At 38.3% G+C, this 13934-nt stretch overlaps 1 protein-coding gene across 5 annotated transcripts in view; it reads right to left on the bottom strand.

Moving 5' to 3' along the window:
• Positions 1-13934, bottom strand: part of LOC136873919 (peptidyl-prolyl cis-trans isomerase 1) — a 250589-nt gene that overhangs the window by 47189 nt on the left and 189466 nt on the right. For all 5 annotated transcript variants that reach the window (XM_067147266.2, XM_067147268.2, XM_067147267.2 and 2 more), the window contains 3 exons: positions 11415-11483; positions 11182-11326; positions 5031-5110 (listed from right to left, as the gene is read on the bottom strand). In XM_067147266.2, coding sequence (XP_067003367.1) covers positions 5031-5110; positions 11182-11326; positions 11415-11483 — 294 coding nt within the window. The remainder of the gene's footprint in view (positions 1-5030; positions 5111-11181; positions 11327-11414; positions 11484-13934) is intronic.

Here is a 13934-nt window from a genome sequence, read left to right as displayed (position 1 = left end):
ATTGTAAAAAGTTATATAAAAGAAAACTTAACCATGCCAAAACTTTACCTTGTGAAAAAATATATTGAGAATGCACCCAACAAACGCAAGGTGGCACGGGATGTTATAGCAAAGAAAACATTCCTACTCCTATTCAAGATACATTTCTCGAACCTGAAGAACTGAATAATTATTTCGTAAACTCTGGAAAAGAAATCAGAGATTAAATTAAGGCAACAGGTACAGCTGCGATTGACTTTCTTCACAGTCAACCCCCTGCCGAAACGCTTTCCACTGGGTTTGAAATCATATCTGATGAAGTAATTAAAGTTACCTTAAAATTATCCAATCTGTGTTGGTGCGACGTAAAGCCCCTAGTAAAAAAAAAAAAAAAAAAAAACCCTCTAAAGAGTATGTACTGTCATTGCTTATCTAATTACATCATCAAAGGAATAATACATTTCATTTCTGAACCTCTTGCTTTTGTTTTTAATAAGTGTTTAGAGTTTGGAGGAGTTTTTCCTGATTTACTTAAAATTTCTAAAGTTATTCCAGTATTTAAAAGTGGGGACAAAGAATTTCTTCAGAACTATCGTGCAATCTCAATTGTTCCAATAACTTCTAAAATATTTGAATCACTTTTGTACAATCAACTTAGCAATTATTATTCATAATCATCATCATTTCTTCGTTCCAGCAAGCCGGGTGCGGTTGTGTACGAGCCTCCTCCACTTTGTTCTATCCATCCACAGATGCTGCTCATATATACAACACCAGTTCACATCTCTAATTTCAAGGTCCTTCATTATCTGTTTTACCCAAACATCATTATTATTATTTAAAAATAAGGGTTTGGCTTTCAAGAGCCGCAGTTAAGCAAAGAATGCTTCCAGTCACTATGTATTACATTCGGAAGTACAACTCGTAACATACGCTGGTTTTCAGCTGGTGGTTTGGCGCACCTTCTGCAGCATGTCTTTATTCGGAAGGAGTGCCTTCTGCTGCACATACACAAACTCTCCAGAAACCATTTGGGAATAGATTCTCGCTGTTTGGACTGAATCGTCGAGAACAAAACTATTTTTAAAAGTTTTGAAAAGACAGGACCTCGAATGCTCTTGACGCATGGCTGACAAATTGGCAGTGAATTAATGGAATGAAGACATGATGCTGGTAGCAAGGAAGTTGGGGACATAAGACTATAATTCAAATGAAAGCAGTGATTAGATTTACTCAGGTTTACTGTGCAGTAGGGCTACTGCTCACTGACAGGGACAAATGACTGGCCATGAAGTTCTTTTCTATCAATATTGCATAATATGATACGCTTACCCCTTTCCTCTACAGGGTCGAGTATGAAGCGAGATGAATTTTCGTAGCGAGTTTTTACGATCGTATGCCCTTCCTGACATCAACCCAATCAGATGAATTAATGAGATGAAATTAATGACGCGATATGAGTAACTAAAACTGACTACATTTACTTTATATGTAGAGCTCAAAGTCGTGTTCACCACCTTTTGTCTTTTTTACATTTAGAAATACTGCCTTCTAAAGTACATAGCCAGTGTACCTCAAATACATTCATAAGTTTTTTAAAGAATAGTGCAGAATGTTTACATATATAATTTATAGCTCCTTATAGCCTAAAGGCCGTGTGTTCACTGCACAAAATTTAAGGTTATTGCATATTGGACCCCCCCTTCCCCCCTTTAGTTTTTTTGGCTGTAAAAGTGGAAGAAAAGGGGTCTAATATGCGAGTAAACATGGTATCTCCGTTCACTAACCCATCTAAAATTGTGTTCATATTAGCTTTTAAGGCTTTAAGTTAATAAAACTAATAGCCTTCAAAGCTATAAATAAAGACAAATATCTTTAAGCCTTAATAGGTTTTACCTACTCCTTTAGAATTGCAGTCTAATATCATCATTCGAATAAGGGATATCTTATTGCTCTGCAAAATTATTACAATAGCTCAGAATTCTTTGATATATTGAATGATCTGGGCACTGAAATGAAATGTCGTATGGCTTTTAGTGCCGGGATATCCCAGGACGGGTTCGGCTCGCCAGGTGCAGGTCTTTCCATTTGACACCCATAGGCGACCTGCGTGTCGTGATGGGGATGAAATGATGAAGACAACACATACACCCAGCCCCCGTGCCGTAGGAATTAACCAATTAAGGTTAAAATCCCCGATCTGACCGGGAATCGAACCCGGGACCCTCTGAACCGAAGGCCAGTACGCTGACCGTTCATCAGAGTAGGACATCTGGGGACTGATGCTGCTGGAACCATTCATCCTAACAGCAAAGGACTTTGTCATAGGGAAGAAACTGAAAAAAAAAGGTGAGGGGGTATTTTCTTTCAGGAACAAACACATGGCTCTAAAAATCTAAGGACAAGAGTACTACTTACTACATGCATACTCTACTCCCTACTTACTACATGATGTACTTTGTGAAAACAGGGAGTGTGTTCTTCAGAATAAAAGTTTAGTGGCATTATTTGCCATTGCTGCCACCTTCTGACTTGAGTTCTTCACCAGCATGAAACAACAATTTGAATTACTTCAACTGTTCTAATACCCTTTTCCGGACACATCTACAATTATTATCTTTTTCTTTTGGAGCTTCTTCCACGAAAGAAATATGTATCTACTAACAATGTCTCCATGTTTGCACTTAGTAACCTTCCGGCCAGCTAAGTGAAGTATATGACACACACAGCCTCATATAACCACTGAAAGATTCTGCTGTTTCAAACATGCTGACACTCCCTTAAATTTACCTACCATTGTATTTACATTGTCACAACCAAATGATAAACACTTGTCCCATTTCATCATCTTGATCTTAATTTCTCTATGAAACACCTGAAATATTCCTTCCCCCCCCCAGTGTTATCACATTTTACCAAAACATGTAGTAGAGTGATGATGATGATGGTGGTGGTTGTTTTAAGGGGCCTAACATCAAAGGTCATCAGCCCTAATGCAGTAGAGTAACAATCTGTTCTTTCTTCTCACAAAAATAAGTAAACAACAATGGATAATTTGCAGTCACTATTATCACTACTGCCATTGATCAACAATGAGTAAGGTGCATTTTGAAGACTGGTGGTGGTGGTGGTAGTGGTGGTGGTGATTATTTTAAGAGGAAGTACAAGTTGACAACCACCCTTTATTAAAACTAAGCTGAGGGAAGACGGAAAGGATCCAATATTTTAAAAAAAGGAGGTTTCTTGCATGGCCCTTTGATGAGCCTGTACGCATGTTTTATAGATTTCACACAGTGTCAGCAGTCAAGGACTATTCTACAGGAGGTTTTCTGGGTTCCCTCTCTTTCGAGGTTAAACATCTAATTTTTATTAGCACAGAAATAATGTTATTTGCTTTACGTCCCACTAACTACTTTTTAAGGTCTTCGGAGACGCCTAGGTGCCGGAATTTAGTCCCGCAGGAGTTCTTTTACTTGAAAGTAAATCTACCGACGCGGGACTGTCGTATTTGAGCACCTTCAAATACCACCGTACAGAGCCAGGATCAGCACAGAAATAGGCTTGCACTGTGCGAAATCAGTATCACTTTGTAACACTTAGTGTTTTGTGATAACAGCCAGTAACTCATTACGAAATTACAGGCAATAGAATAAGAATTGAGCACATATGCAGGCAATATGTTCGGCAAAGATTTTACATTCACGGTCAAAGAATGTAAACGAATGTCACCCTGCCATAATTTCTTTTTATGAACTGTCTGTTCATAGTGAGTCTTCTACATGATGTACTGTACGAAACTTAAGTTTTTCATATTTGTGGGGGAATGGAAAATTTAAAAACAGCACTTCAAATTACATCCCTGATACATGCTACAGTTACTTACAGAGGCATGTCGATGTGATGGAATTTCTTTTTAAGAGTTTCCTATTATGATGAGAGCGCACTATTTCTTTCAGACAGCCAGTTAACTGTATTGTCTTCTGCATTTGGGTATGAACGTTCAACGTTATTGCTTATAATGGATTACCATAGCTTATTTCACTGTTTTATTGCTTCAGGAGTCCCGGCTCGATGGCTAAATGGTTAGCGTGCTTGCCTTTGGTCACAGGGGTCACGGTTTCGATTCCCGGCAGGGTCAGGAATTTTAACCATCACTGGTTAATTACGCTGGCATGGGGGCTGGATGTGTGCGTCGTCATCATTTCATCCTCATCACGACGCGCAGGTCGCCTCCGGGATTCAAATCAAAAGACCTGCACCTGGCAAGCCAAACACATCCTCAGACACTCCTGGCACTAAAAGCCATACGCCAAATCATATCATTTGTTCAGGATAATTTATTGTCGCAGAGTTGGTATACAACATATCTGTACTGCATTCCTGGAATGAAGCTGTTCGCTTTAAAATTTCATCCAATGGTGTTGCGCCTTCACGTTTGTGAAGGGAAATCTCATACAATTGTTATAAACTAAGGTTAGACTGGAGGCTCTCGATACGAACATATTTGCCTCTCACAAGTTATGGCACATAATTTCAAATTTGGACATGAAATGAGTTAGGTCTATAGTGATTTTTAACCATTCAATTAGTAAAATCAGTAGTAATTAGTACTGCCTCCATACTGCCGTAGTATATGTGAGAAATCCATAGAAACCACATAGTATTTGGCATCTCTGTATATGGTACTGTGTGTCATAGTGTACGTAATAATAAAGAGCAGTAATAATATTTAACAGATCAATATACTAAGAGTACTACATACATAAATCTCGATAGCCAAGTGTCATGCGTAGGCAGATACAGGTGAGCTTTAAAAATACTGTATAATGTATCCTGCTTTGTGTAGTGATGGTCAATGTGTTTATGGCAAAAAGCAAAGCAAAACAAAAAACAGATAATTTGTGTAATGCGGAAACTTATCTAATTCGGGGAAGGGAGTGGGGTAGTTGGGTCCCTTGCTATTCAGCTTTGGGCAAATTTGACTATTTCATACAAAATATGCACAGTCAAAATTTCTTAATATTAAAATGCTATCCCCAATGCAAACTCACTCTTTTCTTTTTCTCTTGACTTCTTGTCTTTCTTCTTCTTCTTCTTTGATTTCTCTTCCTGAGCCTTACGCTCTTTCTTCCTGCAAAGAAGAAACAGGGAGTCATTTGACAAATTTTATATGCTATTAATACCATACACAAATAACATACTATAATGTCAGTAGATGATGATGATGATGATGATGATGAAATGTCTCTACTATCAACGTATGTGCTCCCTCTGATGAGAGGATGGACAATTAATTTTCAAGAGAAATGTTGTAAACATGGGTTTCCTAAACTGTCTTCTTTGTAGATTGTTTTTGGTGTTCTAAGATTATCAGCACTTCTATATCTTCCTGCCAGCTTAAAATTGTAGCCAATAGGAAATTTTGTACATTTATTTGAGTAACCAATCAGGGTTTTTGATATTTATTTGATTGTCCAATGGAAATTGTGGGTGTGTCAGGGCTTTGGCCCAGAGAAATCAGGAACCTTCCTCTCGGCTATAAAGGCTGGGACGGTTTGGGCCATGTTGTCCTTCCATCGCTCCAGTCCAGCAGTAGTATGTGTTAGTAGAGGAGGCAGGGGAGGGCTTGCCTCACCCATCTCCAGAAGGTCCACCAGCTCAAGGTAATGGCAGTCATATTTTGATCATGTAATAGTCTCAGAAAGTTAACTGAAGGGAAAGGTTTAAAAATTCCTGTAACCCAGCACTGTAAATTCTACATCTGGGTTAAGATCTTAATTTATCTTAGCGAAGAAAGAGTGGGAAACCTCTTATATTCCCCTTCAACTTGGTCTTGAGGTGACTGTTTTTATAAACGTTAAATTTACCTTTTCCTTGTGATTTAAACTTTCTCTCCATGTAATCACCTCCGTAGTATAGACTTAGCCTCTGCAACTTAGGACCATCAGCCCAAATAGGGTTTCAGGTATTTATCAAGAGTATTTCATAGGAGTGCAAGTGTTCACCTTGTAACATTTTGATTTTCAGCCAGCAACATTAACCTTTTCTTTTCTAACTAAGGCCACATAGAATGGGTTCTTGCTACGCCTGTTAAAATTAACTTCCATTATTCATTACCTTTTAAGTATAACTATTGAGCAGATAAGACAGTGAATACTGTTTGTTGTAAGTACAATTTAGATTGTGCTTTTAAGAGGCTTGAACTTGTAAAATTTGGAGGATGGTCCCCCCTAGAGAGTATTGTGTGGAGCAAAGACTCTCTTCTACTGTTATAAATTTTAGAGCTGTCTCCTTGAGAATTTATTTAAGGGAGCAGTAGTGTTCTCGTTGAAGTTGTAACGGGGGAGATTTAAGCTCATGAATTATCCTTCAAGTTTTCATCTTAGAACAAGTCCTTTATCTCCTTATTGGCCTCAAATACTAGAATACGTCCTTTACCTCCTTATTGACCTCAAATACATCATCTTCACACTTCTTCATATGTGAATGCGACAAAACAAGATTGTACTACACCTGCTTACGAACTTCAACTGGATTCGTTTCGGCACAAAATAGTGTTTATTTTTCTATGTACTCTTTTTGTCTGTGATCATTGTGTTATATGTTTTGAGATCTTTATGACTTAATTTTTTGCACTGCTTTGCTAATTGGCTGATGACGACACTTCAAATGTGTTGAAAACTGTCCCAGATGAACAGGTTGTAACTTCTATTTGGTTCAACTTAGTAACAGAGTATTGAAAGGTGGATCCTTCCTACTATTTAATATTGTATATTACTCTATTCAACACGGAATCATGAAATTTTTAACTTTACATAATTGTTGTTCAACAAATCAGTAGCTGACTTAGCCCTCTTCAGAAACTCGGAACTAAATTTTTGCTCAAAGCCCTTGCCTTGCCGAACTGATTTCAAGGTTAAAAAGTTTCTCTAATGTTTGTTTAGACAGCAAGGATCTGAACTGTGTTTTTGTCTTTGTGACTCTGCTAAAAATCCTTTCACATTCTGCATTGCTATGTGGAATTGATAAAATAGCAAACATCACCTTAGAGAGTCTGTCATATTTAAGTACACCATCAGCTGATTTCATCTACCAATGCCCTTTGAACATCAATTCTTCCTTTTGCCAGGTCTTTTTCTTCGAGCTGAAAGTTACAGAACTGGGAGTGCAAATATCAGTTTCTTTATCCAAATGTTCCGTTTCACTAGTCAAAATGTTCAGACACTTGTTAATGAAAAATCTAAGGCTAGAAAAAGTCTTACTTATAGCAGAAATATTTGCAACTTCTGCATTAATTAAAACATCTTTGAATGAAAAATTGTGTACCATGTAGTCACATGATGAAGAGAAACACTTTCTAACAGACTTAAAGAAGTTGCACTTTTCCTCAGACTTCAAGGTGTTCACTAAAACAAACACAGAGTTCCCTATCATCACATCACAATCATTCTTTTGATTTGCTGGAGTATGATAATCCACATCGAGAGAGGAAGAGCTTTTAATAACGTGTGCTTTCACAAACCTTGCCATCACATTCTTCAATAGTTCCTCCAAAACTGACCTCAATAAGTGGATGTGCGGCATACTTGACTGAAGCGCTACGTTTGGATTCTCAAAGATATCCGTAAAACTTGAGAGAAAAAGGCAAAAGATTTATGTAAATTTGATGAAAGGAGCATGAACAGTCGTTCGCGTGACAATGCATGGCTCTTAATGTCATCAGCAGTTTCATTTCTTTTTTTTTAGTGAAACTGATGACTGGGTTTTCCTTTTAACTGAGGAGTGAGGTGAAATTCTATGACAATCCTTCACCTTTTCAGAATAACAAGACACATCTGCACTTAAACTGTGCTTAGGAATTTTGTAAGTTTTCAAAGTTTCCATCTGAGAATCCTTACTCACAACTTTGTTCCTCAATAAAGTAACCCAAGGGTCCCACTGCAGCAAAATACTATCTAAAAGCCTTCTTAATGATAACCATTGAGTAGGCACATGCTTCAGAATTTTCCTGACCTCTGTGTTGCGTAAAGTCTGAAATTCTCTGAACTTTTCTTTCCTCTTTGCACTCCTTTCCAGATAATAAAATATATCAATTGTACTTTCATCTACATTTACAGGCAAGCACACCGCACCCTCCTCTGCAGCAAGATTAATGAAGTGACAAGAGCAGCCAACAATGATTATGTTATTATTTTCTCGCTTCAAACATCCTGCCACACCATTCTTTAATCCTACCATTACTGGAGCATTATCAGCACCAAGAGCTAGGCAGTTTTTTAATGGAATGCAGAATTCCCGAAAAGTTGAGAGCAAAAGATTGGTAATGTTAGCTCCAGTAGCAACCCCTTCTAAATTAGGCACAGAGAGTAGATAACTCTGAATTTCATTGAGTTCAGGCTAAAAAATGTTACAACAATGGGATATATTTTCAAGTCGCTTTTATTGCTACCATCAGTAGCAACAGAAAATGCATTCACCTGCAAATGTGATAAAATTTTTGCCCTTTCTTCCATGCACATTTCTGTAATGATAGCCACTGTTTTCGTCCAGGCACACCCATATCGTTTAGCGATTTCCAAATCAGCAAACATTTTGTGAAACAAAGGTCACGCGTGATTAGCACAATTTACAGGCAGGTTATGTTCTACCATAAATTATGTGAATAACGCATCGGGATTCGTCACAGGATTTACATCGTAGTTTTTACAAGAAAATTTCAGTTTCTGGTTTCTTTCTACACACTGGATACTCTCCTTATGTTTTTTATTAGCATATGCTTGAGTATATCGCACTCCCGCCATGCGCAACTGAAAAATCACACTTACATATAGTAGACTGTGAACATTGGTCCCTTTCTCGATTCACTCAAACACCGAAACTCTTCCCTATAAGCATTTTTAAACACTGTATTGAACCATATCAGCAGTTCACGGTTCAATTAACATACCTATTATACCAGTTTCATCACAATCGGCGACTTAACCAATGCTGATGTTCCCTTGTTAGTGTTTTTAATAAAGTAGGGGAAGTAACGGGGATAAATATTAGATACGTTGATAGGTTAAACAGGGGTGGGTTGGTATGGTGGCTGAGAGGACTACGTAAGAATAAGGGTTGGTTAAAAGGTAGAGATAAGACAGTATGTATATTATGTGGGGCAGTGAAGGACAATTTTCACTTACTAGGTAATTGTGGAAAGAAAAAAGAGTAAGAAATGAAATAGTTTATTAAGTGCCAAACATCGGAAACTATTAGGAAAAGGAGATGAGCAGATTATTATAAGGTGGATTATCAAGCAATGGGAAGAAGGAGAGTTGAACAAGTATCTATGTGCGATAAGAAAATCCTGTGAGAGAAAGATGAAAGAGGTGGAGGGAGGCATAGGGGGAATATGTGTAAAGGATGTAAGTGAGAAGAGTGTATAAGGAGGCGGAACTGGAGTGGAGTTGGAGCCTTTTTGGTAAGAATGAAGGTGGTTATGAGTTCGGAGATGCATTGTGGTTTGTGTTTGAATGATGAAATAATTGGTGATAAGTGTAATGAAGGTATGTGCAGTGATTTCAAAGATGATGAAGTATAGCTTAGAGGGGATATGGGGGTATGTGTTTGGAATGGTGATGTGTGTTTATGGAAGGCTTGTTTAATAGTTGGATGATATTTAGTGGATGGAATTTGTATGGTAAATTTAATGGTAAGTGGAGTACTGGAGATATGTACATAGTTGAGAAGGTAGAATTTTAGCCTGGAGGTTATGAGCAAGTTAGAACGATGAGTATTGAGTATGGAGTAGGTGAATGATGTGGTATTTTGCAACTGTAGAGGCTTTATTGACTGTGATATGGCAGGAGAGTATGTAATTGTTGACCAACAGTATACTGAAATCCAGTGGGAGTAGGTCAGTGAACAAGGAATGCGGAATAAGCAGCGGACTAAACAAGGACACGTGCTGAGTATGTTGAAATGCGAAGTCGGTGGTTTGTGCAGAACGATCTGTTGTAACTGATATATGTAGAATGCAGGGACTGAGAAGGGCTGGATTAGTCTTATTTAAGGTATCCAATTAGTATTTATTTAAGGTATCCAATGAGTACATAGATTTTTAGTTTATTATATTATTATTTTTAATATTATTATTATTATTATTATTATTATTATTATTATTTTTAGCATGATTATTATTATTATATATTGGGGCATGTGCAGTTTTCTCACTATGTATGGACAGTGAGAGATAGTAAGGAGTGATGGGGAAGGAAGAGCAGGACATTCCCGTAAGAGGATGGGGTAGGATGGGCCTACCCCAAATACGTAAAAGAGAGATTTATGCGGGATGAGGAGTGAGAGAGGCGGGGTATAGGAAGAGAGCGGTTTCAGCCTCACATGGCCGGCTGTAAAAGGAAGGGTGAGAAAGCTGCAATGGCATCTGGTAGGGTCTGTTGGGGTCTTCCTCCAGGCTCCACGGATAGGGACAGTCGTGTCATCACCGGGAGGGCAGCCTTTTTCTCACCAGGGGTGATGACACGGCCGGACAGCAGTAGTAGTAGGTTGCTGGATGTGGCATGTAGGGACTGAGGATGACTGCTGTGGTGACCCTCCCTAGGGAGTGTCACGTTTCCAGAGTATCTGACGGACCTCATGGCATGCCCAAAGAGTCTAGTGTGTTTTTTTGGCACTGTGAACATGTATTTGGGCTGAACGCCTGTTATGTTCAATAACAATAAATACTAAATACTAAAATGGTTTATCATCATCATTAATGTCCCACTCCAGTCGCCCGAGTGTGGTTAATATTTACTTTATATGTAGGCCTAAACGTTGTGTTCAACATTAACTGTCTTTTTACATTTAGAAATACTGTCTTCCAATGAAAATACCCAACATAACTCAAATATATTCATAAGTTTGTTAAAGAATAGTGTATAAATTTTACATGTACAATTTATAGCTCTTTATAGCCTCGAAGTCATGTGTTCACTGCACAAAATTTGAAGTTCAATGGACCCCCTTTACTTATTTTGGCTGTAAAAGTGAAGGAAAAAGTGGGTTAGTACGCAAGTAAATACGGTATATTCATGTTCGTAAAAAAAAAAAAAAAAAAAAAAAAACAAGGTAACAGTCGTTCAAGTACTGTTTGTCTTGGTGCATACACACCTAATTTAGCATAATCAGCATCAGAAGTTAGGACAAATCTTATAACATTACCATCGAGCAGATTCTTCCAAGAATTTCCGAACTTTCTCTTCATATTCAGAGTCACCTTTGGTCTGCTCCAAAAATCTACAAACTCTCTGCTCATAGTCATCTTTAACGACTACAGGTTCTTGGGCAACATGGAATGCAGCATTTCCTAGAAAATGAAAGAGAAAAGTTCAACAGACGATTCTGAGATGAGTCCAAGGAATTATATGCCTCAAAGAAGATAGTAAAAAACTTACGAGCAAAGGAAAATGGCAGGGCTGGAGGATTGTAGTGAGATGCCCTTTGCGCCAACAGTCCACCCAGACCTAAAGTAAAACAAAACAAACATTAACATATACAGTACGACCTCGGTAAGATGTTTCTGCACGAGATAAGGAAAAGGAACATGTTAAGCGAGTAAACGTACTACTGAATATACAAATAAGAATAATCCAACAGGGATATAGAAACACTAGATATTATTTTTTTCTGACATGAGGGCATTTTACAATGTGTATCCACAGTACAGTGAAAATTATTTCCACTATTTCTAAATGAGAAGAGAGTATTGAAAGGTCTGAAAAACATAACAAATATGAAAACCTTTTCAGGCTTAAAAGATACGGACAGAAAACTGGTGTAGAAAACACCAGACAACAAATATGAACACATCTGCACAGAGGCCCCTAAAAATATCTAAGTATTATTGCATTTCACACTCTTACTCAAACAAATGCTAGTAGAACCTCTCTATTTTGTACCAGTGGGTTATTATATATTTTCTGGTCATACTATTACACAATGAATTCGAGGTTACACTCGAATATGAGCAACTGCAAGGAATTACTTTGGCCGCCATTTTGAATCCAACAAAAATTAGACAAACTTTAGTGACAGAGTCAAAACTCAAATGTGCGAGTTTCAACATTCACACCACCTCTGAACTCTTAAAGATGTGGATGCCAATCCACTTTCAGACATATTTTAATTCTGTCTTCATTAGTACGGAATTTCACGACTTTTTCCATATCCATAACTAGGCTGTGACAAGACAAATATGCACCACGCTGGTTAACTTCACACAATTATGCTCCTAATCCAGATATAGGCTATCACACGACAAATATTTGCTACTCTTCACTGTACCATTCAAAACAAAAAATAAATATCTAACTTCTGAATGCAATGTGAAAAACAACCACTAACAGGCTCACTGTGTTATTCTGCAATCTCGCTGCTAACCAGCAAGGTGAACTGAACATTCCTGAGACTTGTTCCCTGAACGTGCAACTTATCCTGTGAACTTCAGGAACGGCCTTTTCCCGTAATCATGCAACTGCGGCAACAGTTCTTACCTGAGTTGCAAATCAAGTTTCTTTCATAAGGAATGACAAATTAACATTCTAAGGGCTAGGAAAAATGTGATCATACTAAACAGTAATAGCGAAAATGTGACGCGATAAGCGAGGTATTTTTATATTTACAGCAGGCAAACCGGGAAAATATATTAACGAGGAACGCACTAATGAGGTCATACATACAGCATATTATGAAATAAATTTTTTGATGTACGTATGATGAACTAGTAAGCTTAGATGTTTATTAATATCAAGAATATTCGTTGAAAAAATTCTCAGGTCATAGTTGCATGTCTATTTTTAGTAGAGAATGACAAAAGAGTTAAACTGTGCTGTAGGAAATATTGAATATGTTAATGGGTGCAGATCATTCTAAAAATTAACTTTATTATATGATAAAATATTAAGATATTTAAATCATTGGAAATTGTAGTTTGGGAATGAGAAAACAATACAATTGTAGTGGATAGAAGTCAAGAATTTAGTGAAATCCAACTATATGCTGAATACTTACTAAAGGCTATTCTGTTAATTTCAGAACCATTTTACTTCAGTGAGAATATGCCACCACATGAAGAGAATATGGTAGTGATGGAACATTAAATGAATTAGTGGCCATCCGAGGTGGAGGAGATGGTGACATAAATCAGTCATCGCAAGGTCGAAATACACTGAAGAAAATGGAAATTGCAACACCCAGAAGGAATGGTGCTACATTGCTGCAATTGAACATGCAGGACGAGTGTTCAGTTTTGCTTCGATGATTACACTTTCAGGTCCCTCTGACCGCAAGTTTGGACAACAATCAATACAGGATGTGCCCACCACGAGCTGCAATACATTGATGAATTCGTTGAGGCATGGAGTCAATAAGGCCCTGGATCCCTTCCTGAGGAATTGTGGCCCATGCTTGCTGCACTGCACGGGTCAGTTGTTCCAGGGTTGTGGATGGCCGAGGACGGTTGGTCAGTTGTCGACCCATCATGTCCCACACATACTCAATAGGACTGAGGTCCGGGGATCTGGCGGGCCAGTCCAAGGTTGTGATGCCATGGAGAGCTTCTCTGGAGATGCGTGCAGTGTGAACCCGGCATTGTCCTGCTGAACCATCCCATTAGCAATGTTCGCCATCATAGGGACAACCACTGGATTGAGTACCCTATCAACGTACTGTCGAGCAGTCATAGTGCCCTCAACAAGCACTAATTGTGATTTCACATTAAAGCCAATAGCTCCCCAGACTATAATGCTTGGTGTTGCCCTGTGTGCCTCTCGACAATAAGATCTGGGCGGCTCCTCTCCCCGGTAAGTCGACGCACATGATTCTGGCGATCACTGTGGCCAAGACAGAAGCGCGATTCATCACTAAAGACGACCCTATGCCATTCATCGACCGGCGTTTATCTTTCTTGACACCGG

Source organism: Anabrus simplex, chromosome 5, assembly GCF_040414725.1.
Source record: "Anabrus simplex isolate iqAnaSimp1 chromosome 5, ASM4041472v1, whole genome shotgun sequence".
In the NCBI taxonomy this organism is placed as follows: Eukaryota; Metazoa; Arthropoda; class Insecta; order Orthoptera; family Tettigoniidae; genus Anabrus; species Anabrus simplex.
This window is presented reverse-complemented; position numbering and strand designations above follow the sequence as displayed.